Here is a 20,675-nt window from a genome sequence, read left to right as displayed (position 1 = left end):
AAGAAAAGGAACTTATTATTTTTTCACTCATAAAGGATTGATGAGGTCAACAGTTTTATGTTTTCTAATCACGCCTCATTATTTCTAACGAAATCATATTGATCTCTTATGATCAAAGGCAAACAAAATCCAAGTGATCGCAGAACAAAATTACAGAAAAAAAACAATAAGAAACACAAAGAGCTAACACTGTCAATCCTTGCCTGCAACAAAAACCAAACAGGTTTCAGCCTGCTCCATTTTATGGAGGTCGACATGGTGGAGCCGGTAGAGTTGAATTATCCTTCCTGAATTTGATGAAAGTCTTTGCATTCAGACTACTGTCTTCTCTCCCATATGAGAGAGGTAATTTCTTTTTCCAACAGGTTTCATTGCGGTAGATAGCAACATCACACAAACAATCTTGCTTGCAATATTGATTGCATTTGTCTGCAGTAGAAGCATTTAACAGCTCATAACCGGGGGTAAGCCAGTCAGTATTTGGTAGCACCTGAACATCAAAGAGATCTTTTGAAAAACTAGGCTCATCTTCACAGCCACGACTGAAATTTGGATTGCAGCTCCCGTACGGATCATTTGGATCAAGCAAAGAGTATCCCCTTGGGCATTTACAGGTTGGCCTCTGATCTGTTTTCAGAGTACAGATGCTGTTGTACCCACATACACCAGCACCTGAATCAACTTTCTGGCAAATGTTATCTGGTTCTGACCAAAGAGGTTTCCAGCTTACAGTGTCAACAAAAGACTTAGGGAGAAAATATTGAGCCAAAACCCCATCAAAGTTGAGAGTTGACCTGAGATAGTAGTCCCTTGCTAGGCGTTCCTCTGCTGTGAAAGTGAATCTTCCACCATTCACTCGCAGAATATAGAAGTTGCCGGAGTCATTGAAAACCAATTGTTTACCTTCACTACCTGGAACAGTCCCCATGGTAGTTGCAGTAGAATAAAAAGGTTTTTTGGCACTAAACACAAGATTCCCATCTTCTTGAAAATCTATCTGGAAGCGTCCTCTTGCATAGTTAGTCTCTGATTGTCGAGAAGAAAGTCTACCTCCTCTTTCTATTATTTGCCCAGGCAACATGGTATCAGTAGGATTCTTGAATGTCTCCCATAACTTTTCTGACTTCTCATCTTCCAGAACAAAGTTACCCTTATCATTCATAAACCCATGAGCAACAACACCAGCAATGGTTAGTTCAGATCTCCATAGCTGTTCACCCTGAGGAGTTGTAAGCACTAATCCACTGCTGGAAGTCAAGTTCACAATTGCTCCCTTAGGTGCAGGCCTATCTCCATTTGCGTACCAAACTATGGTTTTGTCTGGTATCTTGGCAAACCAAATAGAAAGCAAGAAAAATTCACTGTTTTCAAGATGGCGAAATCCAAAGGCAAAATCACCAGAGGAAAGCCATGAGGAGTTGTTACCTGCAGTTGCAGAGAGATAATCACCCACTGCTATTTTATCCACAGAAATTGAGGCCAGAAACAATGAGGAAATAAGCAGCAAAAGCAGTCGTACAGTAAAAGCCACTTCCATTTGCTGCACCAATATGGTTGAGCAATTAGAACTTGGAATACAGAAGTATCGCCCAGGTAGCAATTTACAGAAGTAGATGCGTAAAGGGAGTTCCTAGCAGAGCTCTTGGCTTGTCCTGACATTTATTTACTTTGACAAAAACGAACCTCCAAGAGTTTGTCACTACGGATACGTCACTATCAGTAGTGACGTCTCTACAGGCATCTTCTTGCCTGTCGTGGACTTTTGAAATGCCTCTCAGACTTCAAGGACATTGCACCTCCACCCTTGATGAAAATTGAAGAGACAATGGAACACCCTCTGAGGGATTGCATCAAACATCTTGCCCCCTTCTCTTGAAGAAAAACTCGAGAAACATTATGGTTAAAGTTGCATCTTCACTCAAAAATAACGGGATAGAAGAAAGGGTTATTGGGGTCAACTGACCTGATTATGGGGTATGATCATTAAACAAACGAGGGTACCAATATGCTCATATTGTAACTTGTAAGTATTTAAATCGATCATTTTTCATTTATTTTCAGAATTTTTCATGCTGACCTGTCTTAAGATATTATGTACGTCGACGATCAACCTTTCTTTTTTCTTTAGGATATAACAGACTCACAAATAAGACTCACAGGATATTCATAACTTAACGGACCAAACTACCAATAATTTCAAACCAAAGAAACAGGTACCACAAAGAAAGACAAGAAGCAAATTAATTAATACTGGCAAAGAAAAAATACAGAGAAGAGGACATGGACAACCAAAAGGTGTGTGAATAGAAATGATAAAAAAGAAGGTGCTGTTAAATGACTCAAATCTGAACTTATTGTTCTCATAGTAGGATCAACTGTAATAATGAAATAAAAAATGCAAGCAAGAAAGACTACAAGAGATTGACTTGGTATGGAAGATTCGCACTTCTGAAAATCAAAAATGTCGTCTCCCAAACAATAAGATACTTTTCCAACCTTATAAAATGCAATGTCGTAGCTGGATATCACCTATCATGGGTATTATTGCTCCAACTAATTTCTAAACAGTGTGATAAAGTCAGAAAAGTATTGAGCTTGATAACAATCCAAAATAGAAATATCCATTGATACCAAAAGAGCAGTTGTGTAGCATTCTCTGTCTATCATATAACTAGTAGCATATCCTTCCCCTAGGTTTATTAAACTTCATAATCCATCAAGCATGATTCCTTATTATCTCAGAAACAACAACTACGTACACTACAAAACAGAAACACATAAAAAATGGAGAAGCAAACTTTTTTTTGGTCCAAATTAAGTTGCTTAATGCTACCATAAGCTCTAAGTGATTAACATATAGTTTCTCAAAAAAGAATACAAGGCTAAATGCAATGTCAAATGCTATGATCCTTAATGGGGTAGTAGAGGTCCCTAGTCCTTCTTCACTTAATCAATGTTTTTAGGTCAAGATGCCATAGGCCCATAAACCCAATAACTGTCCCCACACTCTGATCACCAGCACTTAGTTCCTCTTGACTATGCAATTCCCTCCGGAGAGTGAAGGCGATTCACCGAAAGTCCGAAACCACAAGCTCAAGCTCAATGATTCAATGGAATATAATGGATCTATCAATTAGTGGATGTCAAATGTACCAACCCAATAAATGTTGAGTTGTATGGAAATATGGATAACACACTAATGTCATTTCATAAATAATCTATTGAGGAGCATCCCGGGGGGGGGGGTTGTGGGCATGGACCTGCAAATGGAGAAACTACTGGTGGGACAAGCATTTGACCTTCACATTTTCACAGCCCCAACTCCAGACACAGAGTCCAAGGCACAAAAAAACCTCACCAATTCTTCTCATTTCAGAATCAAATTACTCAAATTGAACATTCTGTTAATTCCAACAAAATAAGCCATTCACAGCAAGCAAAATTCAGTACCCAATAAACAAAAAGGTCCAAAGTTTTTGCCTTTCTATTGTTTCCTAAGTTATTTAATCCTATCGGTTTCGAATCAAAAGAAGCAAGAAACTGAAGCTGACAGTCAAAAACAGGTCAAATCAAAAACAGTAAAGAATACTGTAACACTGATAATAGCAGTAAAATTGGTAGCTCACCAGAGTCCATTGCAATGGTGACGTAGGGTAGTGATGTAAAGGAGAGTCCTTTCTTGTTTCTCCTATTGATTTGAAGACAACAACAGGAAACTGGGCTTCCGGTTTCTCTTAACAAAACCTCAAGCAAACCAATGACACTAGTAAAATTTCTATTAAGCCCTTTTCTGATATTTAAGAATCTAGTCAAGTTATTTTTAGTCCTGATGATTTACTCCCCTATGATTTTCAAATTTACACTGTGACCCAATTTCAGCAAAGTAGCGTGAGCCAAAGCGTGGGGCCACTACGAGGTTGGACTAGTGTGTTAGCTTGGCATTCACTCTTATTAAGTTATTATGGTGTGTGGTGTGGGCGGCTCTTTTAGTTCTTTTAATTCGAGAGTTTAGGTTACGTTAATACAACTTTAGGTCTCTATTGAAGTGAGTAAGCTAAGACAACTCTGTTGAATAAAATTTTACTTGCAAATGTCCTAATTAGTTACAAATTCTTGCTACAATACTAGACAAAATGAGTTTACAACTCTGTGTCGAGTTAATATTTACTCAATATGTACATATTTTAGATTGCTAGACTTTTTATGTTTACTAGAAATATGCTGCAGTGGGAGGAACTTTGTTTACAGTGCACAAAATTGTTACATCCAGGACTATCTTTACGACTCTGTTTCCTGGGAGTAACTAAAAAGGCCCTTCTAAATCCGAACGTGCTGGTAGGGAAGGAGATGCTCTTTTTATCCCAGAATGGGTACAAGAACATTACCGGACTAAAAGTCAAGGTGGTCTTTTATATGTGAAATGATAGTTGTTCCTGTAATGTTCTCTTTGGGGGAAAAAATGATAGGTGTTTCAATAATGTAGTGTTCTTCTACAAGAACTAATCTGAACTAGAAGTCAAGGTGGCTCAGCACTCTTTAGATTTTCAGGTTGGGGTGGTTGTAACTTTTTGTTTGGAATCCGTTAGGGGCTCCCTCTCCCCAGACTTGCTTATGACTCTGCTTAGATTATAGATCCCCGAGTCGTGTGGCATCCGGCCATTTCGCTGTAGTATGGTTCATTTTATGGTAGTTAGATACTTTTGTGGCATAAAAGTCACTCGTTGATGCATTCAAGAGGTTTTATGGTAGGTCACTTTCTTTATGGTCACTTTCTTTGGAGTAACTCCTTGATCATTTTATGGTCTATCAGTAGCATTTTGGTGCATTCAAGAGGATGCATGCGTAGATCCCTGACCGTGTTCGTAAGAGCTTTTTGTCTGAGCATCAAAATGACCGTGATTTCTTTACAGATCCGCGGACTGAATGGGATTAGTGATTTAGAGTTATAATATATTGCTGGTATATTTGCCCAGTGGTTGTTCAACGTACTACTTATTTTGCTGCTATAATTTTCACAATGAACTTAGCTTTTCTTTCAATGCAATAATATTGTTGATCCTTGATGATCGTATACACAGAAAGCTCTGGCATCCAGAAATCAATGAATAAATGCAATCACTTAGATTGAACATATAATGAGGAGGGATTATTTGGAGGCACTGAGACTTCGACAGTGCCTTCAAGCATCTGTGTCACTTTCTTTATGGTAGGTCTTACTGATGGATCCTCTTGGATGCACCAAAATGCTATCATCAAGTACTTCTCCAACTCCTTGATGCCATCCATTGCCTGATCGTCACTGACATTCTGCAACAACAGATGCAAATTCTTTTGCTCATAGCAATTGTATGCCCAATCGGCTAATATCATTTGATCTTCAGCTGGTGCTTGTGCTACGTAGTTTTTCCTGCAGCAAACAATCTCTAACAACACAATGCCATAGCTATAAACATCAACCTTCACTGTAACAGGCAAGGTTTTGAACCATTCTGGGGCGACATAACCTTTTGTGCCTCTGATTCTAGTAGTTGTTCGAGTTTGGTCGGATTTCAAAAGCTTGGATACTCCAAAGTCGGCTATTCTTGCTGTGAAAGAATCGTCGAGAAGAATGTTTTGAGGCTTAATGTCACAGTGTATGATTTGGCGGCTGCACTCCTCATGCAAATACAAGAGCCCTCTTGCAGTTCCCAAGGCAATTTTTTTTCTTGCATTCCAGTTTGGTCTTGACTCTCCAAAGAGGAAGGCTGCTAGAGAGCCATTGCTCATGTACTCATACACAAGAAGCTGGTGTTGCCCCTCTTTACAAAATCCGAGTAGTTGGACTAAATTTCTGTGATTTGTTCCGCCAATTGCGCTCACTTCAGCTTTGAATTCCAAATCATTTTCTTTGACCACAGTGTTCAATCTTTTGACAGCAATGAACTTCCCATTATCAGATGCTAAAACTCCTTTGAAAACAGTTGCAAAAGCACCACAACCTAGCTCTTCCTCGAATCCGTTGGTGGCTTCTTTTAGCTCCATGTAAGTGAAACATTTCAGATTCATGCCTTGAACCACAGGATAAAGTCGATTCACCTTTGCATGAGAACTAACCAGATGGATTATTATAAAAACAACCACGTTGGTTGATATTAAAATGATCACTGCTCCAATGATGAGCAGGGTTAGACTATCTTTCTCTTTTGTTGGTGTCAAAGTGCCTTTCCTTATTTTCACCAGAGATGACCATAGAACATCGTCATCGATCCTCCCGTTTGAAAGAGGCATTCGCTTCTTCCAACAATCAGCTGTTCCTTCATCGAAAATGGCAACGGCACATAAACAATCGGCTAAGCAGCTTTGCTTGCACTGTTCCTTATTAACTGGCTGGAAATGCTCATAATCTCCACCAGGCCAATCAGTGAATTGAAGCTCTTGAACTTCAAAGAGGTCTATTTCTGATGAGGCTTTATCACAAATTTGGGGAACAAAGTTTGGTGTGCACCCTTTCCTCTCATCATCTTGGTCAATGGGGATGTAGCTCGGTGGGCATGAGCAATTAGTATGAGCTAAATCCTCATGTCTACATAAGCTGTTAAACCCACACGCACCACCACCTGTAATTTCTACAATTGCTGTGCAAATATTTGAAGGCATGACGGAAATAGGGAACCAAGAAGTCGAAGAGTCGGTGCTTTTCAGGTGGATATAGTGCCTCAAAACTCCATCATAGTCAAGAGTTGCTCTCTGGTAGACGTCGTGAGTGTCAACTGTGTCTCGTAAGAACCAATCAAGTATGCTTCCGTTCTGTGCTGCGAGGTAGATAGAGCCAGATTGGTTGAAGATGACCTGAAAGCCACTACCAGTTTCGATTGACCAGTAGAGAACATTAGTACTCTTCAATGGATAATTCATTGTATAAAGCATAAGATTGCCACCAGAATCTAGAATGAATTTGAATCTTCCCTTTGAGTAATTTGTTGCTGTAAGTTGTGCAAAGAGACAGCTGTTTAGATTCAGGGTCTGCGTGGGAAGGATGGTATCAGTTGGATGATCAAAACTCTGCCACAAATAGGTTGAATTTTCAGCATGGCTGCATAGGCAACTCCAGTATCCCTAGACTGATCATCAGCAATGTTTGTTGGTTTGCCTGTTCCAATATCAGTGAGAGTAAGCTTGCCTTGTGCGGAGAATTCAACTGTCGATCCTTCTTGCACTGGATTATTGCGATTGGCTGACCATACTATAGTCTTTTCATGTACATTGACAAACCAGATGGCTAGTAAGAAGCCAGAATTGCTAATTTTTCTGAAGCCGAATGCGAATTCCCCAGACAGCGAGGCCCATTGATGGTTACTGTCCTCCTGTGCAGTAAGGGATGAGCTAAAAGATATGTTCTTGTCACTTTGAGCAACGGTGAAAAAGGGAAGCTGTAGAAAGACAAGCAGAAAGCATAAACAATATGCTAGCTCAAAAGCCATGGTTCAAAAGCTTGAAGTAAATGTGAGTCTATGAAGTTGTGAACATCCACAATATATTCTTATGCCAACTATGATCCATTGAATTCATCGATGTACATTAAAGTCATCGAAAGTGCATTAAAATCAGAGATCACCAAGACAAAGCTGTAGCTTCTTGTTTCTACAATTTTTCTTATCTGTGTTACTAATGAAAAGTTGATGCTGCAGCGGCAGTTATCGTGTTCGAGTGTCCCAGACAATATTAGCAACTGAAAGAGCAATGTTTCTTGTTTGTGTTAATCTGCAAAATGATACAAAACGGCAAAAATGGCCGGCTGTTTTGTTACTTAATTATTTCATATGACTAATGGTGTTTAGTATTTAGTTTATCTGTCCTAGAAAATATACTCTGTTCGGTCATTCCACAAGTGCTTTCATTGAAAGCAAACTTTACACACTAAAGGAAAATGTAACAATTGAAACAGTGAACTAGGCCACACATTAAAACAGCCACCTCAACGTGAAACTGAAGGTATATGCTTGAAGCTGAAGCCAATTTCTAATGAAAACCTGCAGGTATATGTTTTACAAACACACCTTATTATTCCTAATGAAATCATAATGATCTCTTAGGATGAAGGACGAACAAAATCCAAGTGATCACATAACAAAGCTACAAATTAAACACACATGAAAGAAAACACAGTAAATAAACATGAAAAGCTAGCTAGTACTGCCTGTAAATCTTTGACGGCGACACAAACCAAACAAGTTTCATGCTACTCTGTTATATGGGGAGGGGCATGGTGGAACATGTACTTCCACTGATCCTTCAAGCATCTGCACAACCTTCCTCATCGTGGGTTGAACAGATGGGTCTTCTTGAATACACCAAAGAGCAATCATGACAGTCTCTTCCAGCTTAATTTCACCTTCCAAGCCCTCGACTTCGTGATCCAAAACAGACTCTAACACTCACTCTCGGTATCAATCATAAACCCAATCAGTCAAAATTGCTTTCTCTTCACAGTTATTTTGCATATCAACACTTCTCCTGCAGCAAATGATCTCTAGCAGCACAACGCCAAAGCTATACACATCAACTTTGGTAGTGATTGCCATGTTCCTAAACCACTCAGGTGCAACATAACCTTTTGTTCCTCTAATGGCAGTATGCGTCTTGCTCTGATTCGTCATCAATAGTTTCGCCAAGCCGAAATCAGAGATCCGAGCAATGTAATTATCATAAAAAAGAATGTTCTGAGGCTTTATATCACAATGGATGATTTGCGTGGTACACTTTTCATGCAAATACAGAAGCCCTTTGGCAACACCATAAGCAATTTCCATTCGCTGCCTCCAACTGGGTTTCTCATCACCAAAAAGGAAGCTTGCTAATATTCCATTGCTCAAGAATTCATATACTAGTGATCGCTGTTGTCCCTCATCACAATATACAACCAGGTGAACCAGATTCTTGTGATGTGTCCAACCAATTATGTTCAGTTCCGTCTTGAATTCCTTCTCACCATCATGTATCACACGGTTGAGCTTCTTCACTGCCACTTGGACACCCTAACCAAGTTGTATTATCCCTTTGTAAACAATTCCAAAACAACCCTTCCCTAATTCTTCGTTGAATCCATATGTTGCTTCTTGAAGCTCTTTGTGACTAAAAGAATGCAAATTTGTGTCCAAATCATTTTGCGGAAACCTTGCATGTTTCTTCCGGAAACCAAGAAAAGTCCCAGACAAACTGCAGTACCTAACATAAAACTAACAAAGACAGTGGTGCCCAGAAGAACTGATCCCACATGTACCGAAGTGGTCCCGCTCTTCTTCTTAACTGTCGTCAATTTGATGAAGGCTGTTGCATTCAAGTTGTTATCTTCTCTCCCATATGAGCCAATCAGTGTCTGCTAGCACCTGAACATCATACAAATCTTCTGCATAACTAAGCTCATTTTTACAGCCTTGTTTGAAATCTGGATAGCAGCTCCCGGATGGGTCATCTGAATCAAGTAAAGAGTATCCTGGAGGGCATAAACAGGTGGGCCTCTTGTCTGCTGCAAGAGTGCAGATACTGTTGTATCCACAAATACTAGGACCTGAATCAGCATTAATCTCTTGGCAAATATTTGGTGGGGCTGACCAAAGAGGAACCCAGCTTATATTGGCGATGAAAGACTTTGGGAGGAAATATTGAGCCAAAACCCCATCAAAGCTGAGAGTTGACCGAGATAGTAGTCCCTTGCTGCATGTTCCTCTGCTGTGAAAGTATAATGTCCACCATTCACTCGCAGAATATAGAAGTTACCTGAGTCATTGAAAACCAACTGTACAACTTCACTACCTGGAACACTCCCTGTGGTAGTAGCGGTTGAATAAAAAGGTCTTTGCTCACTAAACACAAGATTCCCATCATCTTGAAAATCTAGCTGGAAGTGTCCTCTCGAATAGTCAGTCTCTGAATTTCGGAAGAAAGTTTCCCTCCTCTTTCCATTATTTTCCCAGGCAACATGGTATCAGTAGGATTCTTGAATGTCTCCCATAACTTTGCTGACTTCTCGTCTTCCAGAACAAAGTTACCTGTATCATTCATAACCCCATGAGCAACAACACCAGCAATGGTTTGATTTGATTTCCATAACTGCTCACCCTGAGGACTTGTAAGAACTAGCCCACTGCTGGCAGTCAAAGTCACAACTGAACCATTAGGTGCAGGCTTATCCCCATTTGCATACCAAACTATGGTTCTGTCTGGTATCTTGGCGAACCATATAGAAAGCAAGAAAAGATTATTGTTTTCAAGTTGCCGGAACCCAAAGGCAAAATCACCAAAGGGAGAAAGCCATGAGGAGTTTCCTGCTGTGGAGAGAGAAGCACCCACAGCTATGCTACCATTAGTTTGTGCAAGCAAATAAGTTGGTAGCAGAAGCAATGAAGAAAGCAGAAACGAACGTACAGTAAAAGCTATTGCCATTTGCGACCACCAATGTGGTAGCAATTACCCCATTTAACAAGAAACAAAATAAGAATGGTGGAAAAGTAAGAGTCCAGACGGACCAAGTTATGAGTCCACATAGACAGAAGAGGAAAAACTGACCTTATAATATTGTACAACCGGTGAACTGTGGAAGATTTGCAACGAAACTCTACATCACGTCTTCAAAAGTGATGTAATTATATTTAAGGTTTCAAGTAGACGAAGACATGATCCTGGGGAAAGGATAAACTCGCCTTAAAATACTCTTAGAATATCAGGGTTGACGAGAACGACTCAAAAGTGTAATCTGTCCAGCCAAGGTCATGTTTACCATTCTATGAATGCTACTAGACTGACAATGGAACAAGTTTCACGCCTGTTGCGTAAACCTGGCTTCTTGATACCAAAATTCCAACAGACTTATAATATGATAAGAGCTCTCATACACTCGTCCACAATTTATAATGATAATCAACACTCTTCTATCTCTTTTGTTCATTCTCATTCTCAGCTACACAAGGAAATCAAGCTGAGAATTTCAGATTAAAACACTGAACTTGATAGTACAGAAACTAACCCAAAACAAAAACTCATCCTAAACCCACACCAACCCAGCTTACAACTATCTTACCCTTCTTCAAATTCCAACACAAAACCCATTAATACCAAGAAAATCAAATACCCAATAAGCATGAAGCTCTAAAGTTGTTATCTTTGGTTTAGTTAATACAAGATAGCAAAGACAATGAAATAAAGAATATGAATTGATAGCTAACCGGAGTCCATTGCAACGGTGCAAGAGTAATGGAAGAGAAGAGTCCTCTCTCCCATTCTGGTTTCTCCGGTGAAATAAACGTTTTCTCTGAAGTTTAAACTCTGAAGTCTGAAGTCTGAACAAACCGGCAACTAATGACAGTAGAGAAAGCCTATTGGATGAAAGTCTGAAGTTGGGCCTTTGCTTTTCATGGCAGCTTGTCAATTTTTGTAGTTTGGGCTTCCAAGGATCTGGACCCTGATCATTGGCCGGGGGGGTCTCTATTTTCACGAAGTATGTTCTGAGGGTTTATGTCACATTGGATGATTTGCTTTTTATGCCTGCTAGTATATTGCTTTAAATATTCATATACTCTATAAACTTTGTTTAGAGAGTACAAAATATACAATGTTGTTGACTCTTTGATGATTGAACACACAGAATGTTCTGCTATCCAGAAATCAATGGATAAATGCGATCGATCACTTATATTGAACATATAATGAGGACAGATTTGGAGGCACCGAGATTTCAACAGTCCCTTCGAGCATCTGTGTCACTTTCTTTATGGTAGGCCTTACTGATGGATCCTCTTGAATGCACCAAAATGCAATCATCAAATACTTCTCCAACTTTTCGATGCCATCCATTTCCTGATCGTCCCCTACATTCTGCCACAACAGATGCAGTTTCTTTTGCTTATAGCAATCGTATGCCCAATCGGCTAATATCATTTGATCTTCAGCTGGTGCTTCTGGTTCGTAGTTTTTCCTGCAGCAAACAATCTCCAACAACACCATGCCGTAGCTATAAACATCAACCTTCACTGTGACAGGCAAACTTTTAAACCATTCAGGAGCAACATAACCTTTTGTGCCTCTGATTCTAGTAGTTGTTCGAGTTTGGTCAGATTTCAAAAGCTTGGATACTCCAAAGTCGGCTATTCTTGCTGTGAAAGAATCGTCGAGAAGAATGTTTTGAGGCTTAATGTCACAATGTATGATTTGGCTGCTGCACTCCTCATGCAAATACAAAATCCCTCTTGCAGTTCCTAAGGCAATTTTTTTTCTTGTATTCCAGTTTGGTCTTGACTCTCCGAAGAGGAACGTTGCTAGAGAGCCATTGCTCATGTACTCATACACAAGAAGCTGGTGTTGCCCCTCATTACAAAATCCGAGTAGTTTGACTAAATTTCTGTGATTTGTTCCACCAATTGCGCTCACTTCAGCTTTGAATTCCAAATCATTTTCTTTGACCACAGCGTTCAATCTTTTGACAGCAATGAACTTCCCGTTATCAGATGCTAAAACTCCTTTGAAAACAGTTGCAAAAGCACCACGACCTAGCTCTTCCTCGAATCCGTTGGTGGCTTCTTTTAGCTCCATGAAAGTGAAACATTTCAGATTCATGCCTTGAACCACAGGATTAAGTGGATTCACTTTTGCATGAGAAGTAACCAGATAGGTTATTATAGAAACAACCAAGTTGTTTAATACTAGAATGATCACTGCACCAATGATGAGCCGAACTAGACTACCTTTTTCTTTTGCTGATGTAGAAGTGTCTTTCCTTATTTTCACCAGAGCTAACCCCTTAACATCTTCGTTGATCTTCCCATTTGAAAGAGGTATTCGCTTCTTCCAACAATCAGCACTTCCTTCATTGAAAATGGCAATGGCACAGAAACAATCGGCTAAGCAACTTTGCTTGCACTGTTCCTTATTAAATGGCTGGAAATACTCATAATCTCCACCAGGCCAATCAGAGAATTGAAGCTCTCGAAATTCAAAGAGGTCTGTTTCTGATGAGGCTTTATCACAACTTTGGGGAACAAAGTTTTGCGTGCACCCATTCCTCTCATCATCTTGGTCAATGGGGATGTAACCCAGAGGGCATGAGCAATTAGTATGAGCTGCATCCTCATCATGTGTACATAAACTGTTAAACCCACATGCACCACCACCCGTATATTCCACAATTGCTGTGCAAATATTTGGAGGTATGAAGGTAAAAGTGGACCAAGAGTCAGTGCTTTTCTGGTGGATATAGTGCCTCAAAACTCCATCATAGTCAAGAGTTGCTCTCTGGTAGACGTCTTGTGTCTGAGCTTTTTCTACAAAGACCGAACCAAGTTTGCTTCCATTCTGTGCTGTGAGGTAAATAAGGCCAGTTTGGTTGAAGATGACCTGAAAGCCACTACCAGTTTGAATGGGGCGCCAGTAGAGAGAGTTATTACTCTTCAATGGATAATTCACTGTATAAAGCATAACATTTCCGTCAGAATCTAGAACAAACTTGAATCTTCCTTCTGAGTAATTTGTTGCTGTAAGTTGGGCAAAGAGACTGCTGTTTAGATTCAGGGTCTGTGTGGGAAGGATGGTATCGGTTGGATGATCAAAACTCTGCCACAAATAGGTTAAATTTTGGGCTGCCAGAACGAAATTTCCCGTGTCCAGCATGGCAGCATAGGCAACTCCAGTATCCCTAGACTGACCATCAGCAATGTTTGTTGGTTTGCCTGTTCCAATATCAGTGAGAGTAAGCTTGCCTTCTGCAGAGAATTCAACTCTCGATCCTTGTTGCACTGGATTATTGCGATTGGCTGACCAGACTATAGTCCTTTCAGGTATTTTGTCAAACCAGATGGCTAGTAAGAAGCCGGCATTGCCAATTTTTCGGAAGCCGAACGCGAACTCCCCAGACGGTGAGGCCCAGGAAAGGTTATCCTCCTGTGCAGTAAGGAAAGAGCCAAAAGATATATTATTATAACTTTGAGCAATGGTGGAAAAGGGAGGCTGTAGAAGGACAAGCAGAAAGCATAAAGAATAAGGTAGTTCAAAAGCCATGGTTCAAAAGCTTGAAGTAATTGCGAACAGTATATGAGGTTATGAACATCAGCAATACATTCTTATATCTAATATGATCCATTGTATTCATCGGAGTACATTAAAGTCATCGAAAGTACATTAAAATCAGAGATCACCGAGACTTATTTTACAGCTTCTTGTTTCTGCCATTTTTCATATCTTCGTGTTACTTATGAAAAGTTGATGCGGCAGCGGCAGTTATTGTGTTCCGAGTGTCCCAGACAATATCAGCAACTGAAAGAGCAATGTTTCGATGGCTTTGTTCAAATTCTTAAGGGCCGTCTCTTATTTGTGTTCATCTGCAAAATGATACTATACGGCAAAAATGACCGGCTGTTTTGTTACTTAATTATTTCATATGACTAATGGTGTTTGGTATTTAGTTTATCTGTCTTTGAAAATATACTCTGCTCGGTCATTCCACAAGGGCTTTCATTGAAAGCAAAATTTTACACACTAAAAGGAAAACGTAACAATTGAAACAGTGAACTTGCCCACACATCAAAATGGCAACCTCAACGTGAAAATGAAGGTATATGCTTGAAGGTATATGCTTGAAACATATGCTTGAAGCTGAAGCTAATTTCTAATGAAAACCTGCAGGTATATGTTTTACAACCACACCTTATTATTCCTAATGAAATCATAATGATCTCTTATGATGAAGGACAAACAAAATCCAAGTGATCACAGAACAAAGCTACAAATTAAACACACATGAAAGAAAACACACAGTAAATAAACATGAAAAGCTAGCTAGTACTGGCTGTAAATCTTTGACTGCGACACAAACCAAACAAGTTTCACGCCACTCTGTTATATGGGGTGGGCATGGTGGAACATGTACTTCCACTAATCCTTCAAGTATCTGTACAACCTTCCTCATCGTGGGTCGAAGAGATGGGTCTTCTTGAATACACCAAAGAGCAATCATGACAGTCACATCCAGCTTCATTTCACCTTCCAAGGCGTCGACTTCGTGATCCAGAACAGACTCTAACGCTCCCTCTCGGTAGCAATCATAAACCCAATCAGTCGAAATTGCTTTCTCTTCACAGTTATTTTCCATATCAACACTTCTCCTGCAGCAAATGATCTCTAGCAGCACAACTCCAAAGCTAGACACATCAACTTTGGTAGTGATCGCCATGTTCCTAAACCACTCAGGTGCAACATACCCTTTTGTTCCTCTAATGGCAGTATGCGTCTGGCTCTGATTCGTCATCAAAAGTTTCGCCAAGCCGAAATCAGAGATCCAAGCAATGTAATTATCATCAAGAAGAATGTTCTGATGCTTTATATCACAAAGGATGATTTGCGTGGTACACTCTTCATGCAAATACAGAAGCCCTTTGGCAACACCATAAGCAATTTCCATTCGCTGCCTCCAACTGGGTTTCTCATCACCAAAAAGGAAGCTTGCTAGTGTTCCATTGCTCAAGAATTCATATACTAGTGATCGCTCTTGTCCCTCATCACAATATCTAACCAGGTGAACCAGATTCTTGTGATGTGTCCGACCAATTATGTTCAGTTCTGTCTTGAATTCCTTCTCACCTTCTTGTATCACGCAGTTGAGCTTCTTCACTGCCACCTGGACACCCAAACCAATTTGTATTATCCCTTTGTAAACAATTCCAAAACAACCCTTCCCTAATTCTTCGTTGAATCCATTTGTTGCTTCTTCAAGCTCTTTGTGACTAAAAGAATGCAAATTTGTGTCCAAATCATTTTGCGGAAACCATGCATGTTTCTTCCGGAAACCAAAGAAAAGTCCCAGACAAAGTGCATTACCTAACATAAAACTAACAAAGCCAGAGGTGCCCAGAGGAACTGATCCCACATGTACCGAAGTGGTCCCGCTCTTCTTCTTCTTAACTGTCGTCAATTTGATGAAGGTTGTTGCATTCAAGTTGTCATCTTCTCTCCCATATGAGAGCGGAAACTTCTTTTTCTGACAGGTTTGATTGCTGTAAATAGCAACAGCACATGAACAATCTTGCAAGCAAGATTGACTGCATGTAGCAGCAGTAGAATCACTTAACTGCATATAGCTGGAGGTGAGCCAATCATTTCCATCAGACTCTAGAATAAACTTGAATATTCCTTGTGAGTAATATGGTGGATCTATCAATTAGTGGATGTCAGATGTACCAACCCAATAACTGTCGAGTTGTATGGAAGTATGGATAACACACTAAAGTTAATGGTATTTCATAACTAATTGTTTGAGGAGCATCTCGGGGGGGGGGGGGGGGGGGACCTGGACCTGCAAATGGAGAAATCACTGGTGGGTTGGTTGAGTCCGCATTCGAGGATGGAATACTTGCTGGGAAACATTAGAGGGTATGCACTCTTTTGAGGGTATTTCACCTTCACATTTTCTCACTCCCAACTCCAGAAACAGAGTCCAAGGCACAAATAACCCCATCAATTCCTCTCATTTCAAAATCAAATTACTCAAATTGAACATTCTGTTAATTCCAACAAAATAAACCCCTCACAGCAAGCAAAATTCAGTACCCAATAAACAAAAAGCTCCAAAGTTTTGACCTTTCTATTGTTTCCCAAGTTATTTAAGCCCATCGGATTCAAATCAAAAGCAAGAAACTGAAGCTGACAGTCAAGAACAGGTGAAGTCAAAACAGTAAGGAATACTTTAACAATAATAATAGCAGTAAAAATTGTTAGCTCACCGGAGTCCATCGCAATGGTGACGTAGGGTGGTGATGGAAAGGAGAGTCCTTTCTGGTTTCTCCCATTGATTTGAAGACAACAACAAGAAAACTGGCCTTCTGGTTTCTCGGAACAAATTTAACAAAACTTCAGCAAACTAATGACAGTAGTAAAATTTCTATTGAGCCCTTTTCTGATTTTTATAAATTTGGTCAAGTTATTTTTAATTTTGATGATTTACTCCCCTATGATTTTCAAATTTACACTGTGACCCAAAGTCAACTGAGTAGTGTGAGCCAAAGTGTGGGGCCAGGTCAGGTGCCATTTCAGTCAGGGAAAGGAACGAGGTTGGACTAATGTGTTAGGAGTGGGCGGCTCTTTGAATTTGAGAGTTTAGGAGTGGATTTAATGTAATTAACTTTATTTCTTTATTAAAGCAAATAAATTAAGACAACTCTGTGGAGAAAACTTTACTTACAAATGCCCTAATTAGTTATAAATTCTTGCTACAAAACTAGACAAAATGAGTTCACAACTCTGTGTCGAGTTAATATTTACTCTTTAGATTGCTAGACTTTTATGTTTACTAGAAATATGCTGCAGTGGGAGGAACTTTGTTTACAGTGCACAAAATTGTTATATCTAGGACTATCTTTACGACTTTGTTTACTGAGGTTTAGTTTTATGGAGTAACTACAAAAGCCCTTCTAAATCCGAACCTGCTGGTAGGAGAGGATCCCTGACCGTGTTCATGAGAGCTTTTTGTTTGAGCATCAAAATGACCGTGATTTCCTTACAGATCCGCGGAATGAATGGAATTAATGATTTAGAGATTATAGTCAAGTATAATTGCTGGTATATTTAATTATTTGCCCAGTGGCTGTTCAACATATCTACTTATTTTGCTGCTATAATTTTCACAAGCTTAGTCTGTACAATGAACTTAGCTTTTCTTTCAATGCACAAAATTGTTGACTCTTTGATGATTGAACACACAGAAAGTTCTGCAATCTAGAAATCAATGGATAAATGTGATCACTTATATTGAACATATAATGAGGACAGATTTGGAGGCACTGAGACCTCAACAGTCCCTTCGAGCATCTGTGTCACTTTCTTTATGGTAGGTCTTACTGATGGATCCTCTTGAATGCACCAAAATGCAATCATCAAATACTTCTCCAACTTTTCGATGCCATCCATTTCCTGATCGTCGCCTACATTCTGCCACAACAGATGCAGTTTCTTTTGCTTATAGCAATCGTATGCCCAATCGGCTAATATCATTTGATCTTCAGCTGGTGCTTCTGGTTCGTAGTTTTTCCTGCAGCAAACAATCTCCAACAACACCATGCCGTAGCTGTAAACATCAACCTTCACTGTGACAGGCATACTTTTGAACCATTCAGGAGCAACATAACCTTTTGTGCCTCTGATTCTAGTAGCTGTTCGAGTTTGGTCAGATTTCAGAAGCTTGCATACCCCAAAGTCTGCTATTCTTGCTGTGAAAGAATCGTCTAGAAGAATGTTTTGAGGCTTAATGTCACAATGTATGATTTGGTTGCTGCACTCCTCATGCAAATAAACGAGCCCTCTTGCAGTTCCCAAGGCAATTTTTCTTCTTGTATTCCAGTTTGGTCTTGACTCTCCGAAGAGGAACGTTGCTAGAGAGCCATTGCTCATGTACTCATACACAAGAAGCTGGTGTTGCCCCTCGTTACAAAATCCGAGTAGTTGGACTAAATTTCTGTGATTTGTTCCGCCAATTGCGCTCACTTCAGCTTTGAATTCCAAATCATTTTCTTTGACCACAGCGTTCAATCTTTTAACAGCAATGAACTTCCCGTTATCAGATGCTAAAACTCCTTTGAAAACAGTTGCAAAAGCACCACGACCTAGCTCTTCCTCGAATCCGTTGGTGGCTTCTTTTAGCTCCATGAAAGTGAAACATTTCAGATTCATGCCTTGAACCACAGGATTAAGTGGATTCACTTTTGCATGAGAAGTAACCAGATAGGTTATTATAAAGACAATCAAGCTGGTTGATATTATAATGATCACTGCTCCAATGATGAGCAGAGTTAGACTACCTTTTTCTTTTGCCTGTGTCAAAGTGCCTTTCCTTATTTTCACCAGAGCTAACCCTTTGACATCGTCATTGATCCTCCCGTTCACAAGAGGGATTCCCTTCTTCCAACAAGCACTATTTATTTCATTGAAATAGCAAATGGCACAGAAACAATCGGCTAAGCAGCTTTGCTTGCACTGTTCCTTACTAACGTTCTGGAAATACTCATAATCTCCACCAGGCCAATCGGTTGATTTTAGCTCTTTTAATTCAAAGAGGTCTGTTTCTAATGAGGCTTTATCACAACTTTGGGGAACAAAGTTTTGCTTGCACCCTTTCCTCTCATCATCTTGGTCAACGTGGATGTAACTCGGAGGACATGAGCAATTAGTATGAGCTGAATCCTCCTGTTTACATAAGCTGTTAAACCCACATGCACCACCCCCTGTATACTCCGTAATTGCTGTGCATATATTTGAAGGTATGTAGCTATAAGAGGACCAAGCAGAGTCGGTGTTTTTCGGGTGCTTATAGTGCCTCAAAACTCCATCATAGTCAAGAGTTGCTCTCTGGTAGACGTCTTGAGTGGAAACTGGATCACCTAAGACCGGATCACCAAGCATGCTTCCGTTCTGTGCTATGAGGTATATAGAGCCAGATTGGTTGAAGATGACCTGAAAGCCACTGCCAGTTTGAACTTTCAAGTAAGGAAAGTTAGTACTCTTGAATGCATAATTCATTGTATAAAGCGTAAGATTTCCACTGGAATCTAGAACAAACTTGAATCTTCCTTCAGAGTAATTTGTTGCTGTAAGTTGGGCAAAGAGACTGCTGTTTAGACTCAGGGTTTGTGTGGGAAGGATGGTATCAGTTGGATGATCAAAACTCTGCCACAAATAGGTTGAATTTCGGGTTGCCAGAACGAAATTTCCCGTGTCCAGCATGGCAGCATAGGCAACTCTAGTATCCCTAGACTGACCATCAGCAATGTTTGTTCGTTTGCCTGTTCCAACATCAGTGAGACTAAGCTCGCCTTCTGCAGAGAATTCAACGCTCGATCCTTGTTGCACTGGATTATTGCGATTGGCTGACCAGACTATAGTCTTTTCTTGTAAATTTTCAAACCAGATGGCTAGTAAGAAGCCGGCATTGCCAATTTTTCTGAAGCCGAACGCGAACTCCCCAGACGGGGAGGCCCAGTGAGGGTCACTGTCCTCCTGTGCAGTAAGGGATGAGCTAAAAGATATGTTTTTGTAACTTTGAGCAATGGTGAAAAAGGGAAGCTGTAGAAGGACAAGCAGAATGCATATAGAATATTGTTGTTCAAAAGCCATGGTTCAAAAGCTTGAAGTAAATAATATGAAGTTATGAACATCCAGAATACATTCTTATGCCTACTGTGATCCATTGAATTCATCGATGTACATTAAAGTCATCGAAAGTGCATTAAAATCAGAGACACCAAGACTTATTTTACAGCTTCTTGTTTCTGTAATTTTTCATATCTTCGTGTTACTAATGAAAAGTTGATGCTGCAGCGGCAGTTATTGTGTTCAAATTCTTAAAGGGCTGTCTCTTATTTGTGTTAATCTGCAAAATGATACAATACGGTAAAAATGGCCGGCTGTTTTGTTACTTGATTATTTCATATGACTAATGGTGTTTAGTATTTAGGTTATCTGTATTAGAAAATACTCTGTTCGGTCATTCCACACGTGCTTAATTTCATTGAAAGCAAAACTTTACACACTAGAAGGAAAATGTAACAATTGAAACAGTGAACTAGCCCACACATTAAAAAAGCAACCTCAAGGTGAAACTGAAGTTATATGCTTGAAGCTGAAGCTAATTTCTAATGAAAACCTGCAGGTATATGTTTTACAAA

General features: G+C 39.8%; 5 protein-coding genes and 1 pseudogene across 6 annotated transcripts; all 6 read right to left on the bottom strand.

Moving 5' to 3' along the window:
* LOC133733034 (G-type lectin S-receptor-like serine/threonine-protein kinase RLK1) lies at positions 1–3,755 on the bottom strand. 2 transcript variants are annotated; one of them, XM_062160639.1, is made up of 3 exons: positions 3,627–3,755; positions 1,684–1,917; positions 1–1,540 (listed from the first exon to the last, which is right to left on the bottom strand). In XM_062160639.1, the coding sequence occupies exon 3, from the start codon at positions 1,535–1,537 to the stop codon at positions 242–244; it is 1,296 nt and encodes a 431-aa protein (XP_062016623.1). In that variant the 5' UTR covers positions 1,538–1,540; positions 1,684–1,917; positions 3,627–3,755; the 3' UTR covers positions 1–241. The 2 variants fall into 2 exon arrangements, with proteins under 2 accessions (XP_062016623.1, XP_062016624.1); XM_062160640.1 differs by lacking the exon at positions 3,627–3,755 and having other exon boundaries at positions 1,684–3,186.
* Positions 3,756–5,098: 1,343 nt separating this feature from the next.
* LOC133730177 (G-type lectin S-receptor-like serine/threonine-protein kinase LECRK3) lies at positions 5,099–7,460 on the bottom strand. The gene is made up of 2 exons (XM_062157818.1): positions 7,049–7,460; positions 5,099–6,962 (listed from the first exon to the last, which is right to left on the bottom strand). The coding sequence occupies exons 1-2, from the start codon at positions 7,458–7,460 to the stop codon at positions 5,116–5,118; spliced, it is 2,259 nt and encodes a 752-aa protein (XP_062013802.1). The 3' UTR covers positions 5,099–5,115.
* A 753-nt stretch (positions 7,461–8,213) lies between these two features.
* Positions 8,214–11,341, bottom strand: LOC133728522 (G-type lectin S-receptor-like serine/threonine-protein kinase RLK1; annotated as a pseudogene).
* Positions 11,342–11,506: 165 nt separating this feature from the next.
* Positions 11,507–16,880, bottom strand: LOC133734788 (G-type lectin S-receptor-like serine/threonine-protein kinase LECRK3). Its single transcript, XM_062162407.1, has 2 exons — positions 16,743–16,880; positions 11,507–13,908 (listed from the first exon to the last, which is right to left on the bottom strand). Exons 1-2 carry the CDS (start codon positions 16,806–16,808, stop codon positions 11,662–11,664), a joined length of 2,313 nt encoding a protein of 770 aa, XP_062018391.1. The 5' UTR covers positions 16,809–16,880; the 3' UTR covers positions 11,507–11,661.
* On the bottom strand, positions 14,616–16,282 carry LOC133734789 (G-type lectin S-receptor-like serine/threonine-protein kinase LECRK4). Its single transcript, XM_062162408.1, has one exon. The coding sequence runs from the start codon at positions 16,094–16,096 to the stop codon at positions 14,747–14,749; it is 1,350 nt and encodes a 449-aa protein (XP_062018392.1). The 5' UTR covers positions 16,097–16,282; the 3' UTR covers positions 14,616–14,746.
* An 877-nt stretch (positions 16,881–17,757) lies between the features above and the next one.
* On the bottom strand, positions 17,758–20,124 carry LOC133728515 (G-type lectin S-receptor-like serine/threonine-protein kinase LECRK3). The gene has a single exon (XM_062155923.1). It carries the CDS (start codon positions 20,122–20,124, stop codon positions 17,758–17,760), a length of 2,367 nt encoding a protein of 788 aa, XP_062011907.1.
* Positions 20,125–20,675: the final 551 nt, after the last annotated feature.

The sequence above is a fragment of the Rosa rugosa genome, chromosome 2, assembly GCF_958449725.1.
Source record: "Rosa rugosa chromosome 2, drRosRugo1.1, whole genome shotgun sequence".
In the NCBI taxonomy this organism is placed as follows: domain Eukaryota; kingdom Viridiplantae; phylum Streptophyta; class Magnoliopsida; order Rosales; family Rosaceae; genus Rosa; species Rosa rugosa.
The sequence above is the reverse complement of the archived record's forward strand: the minus strand, read 5'-3'. Positions and strand labels throughout refer to the sequence as shown.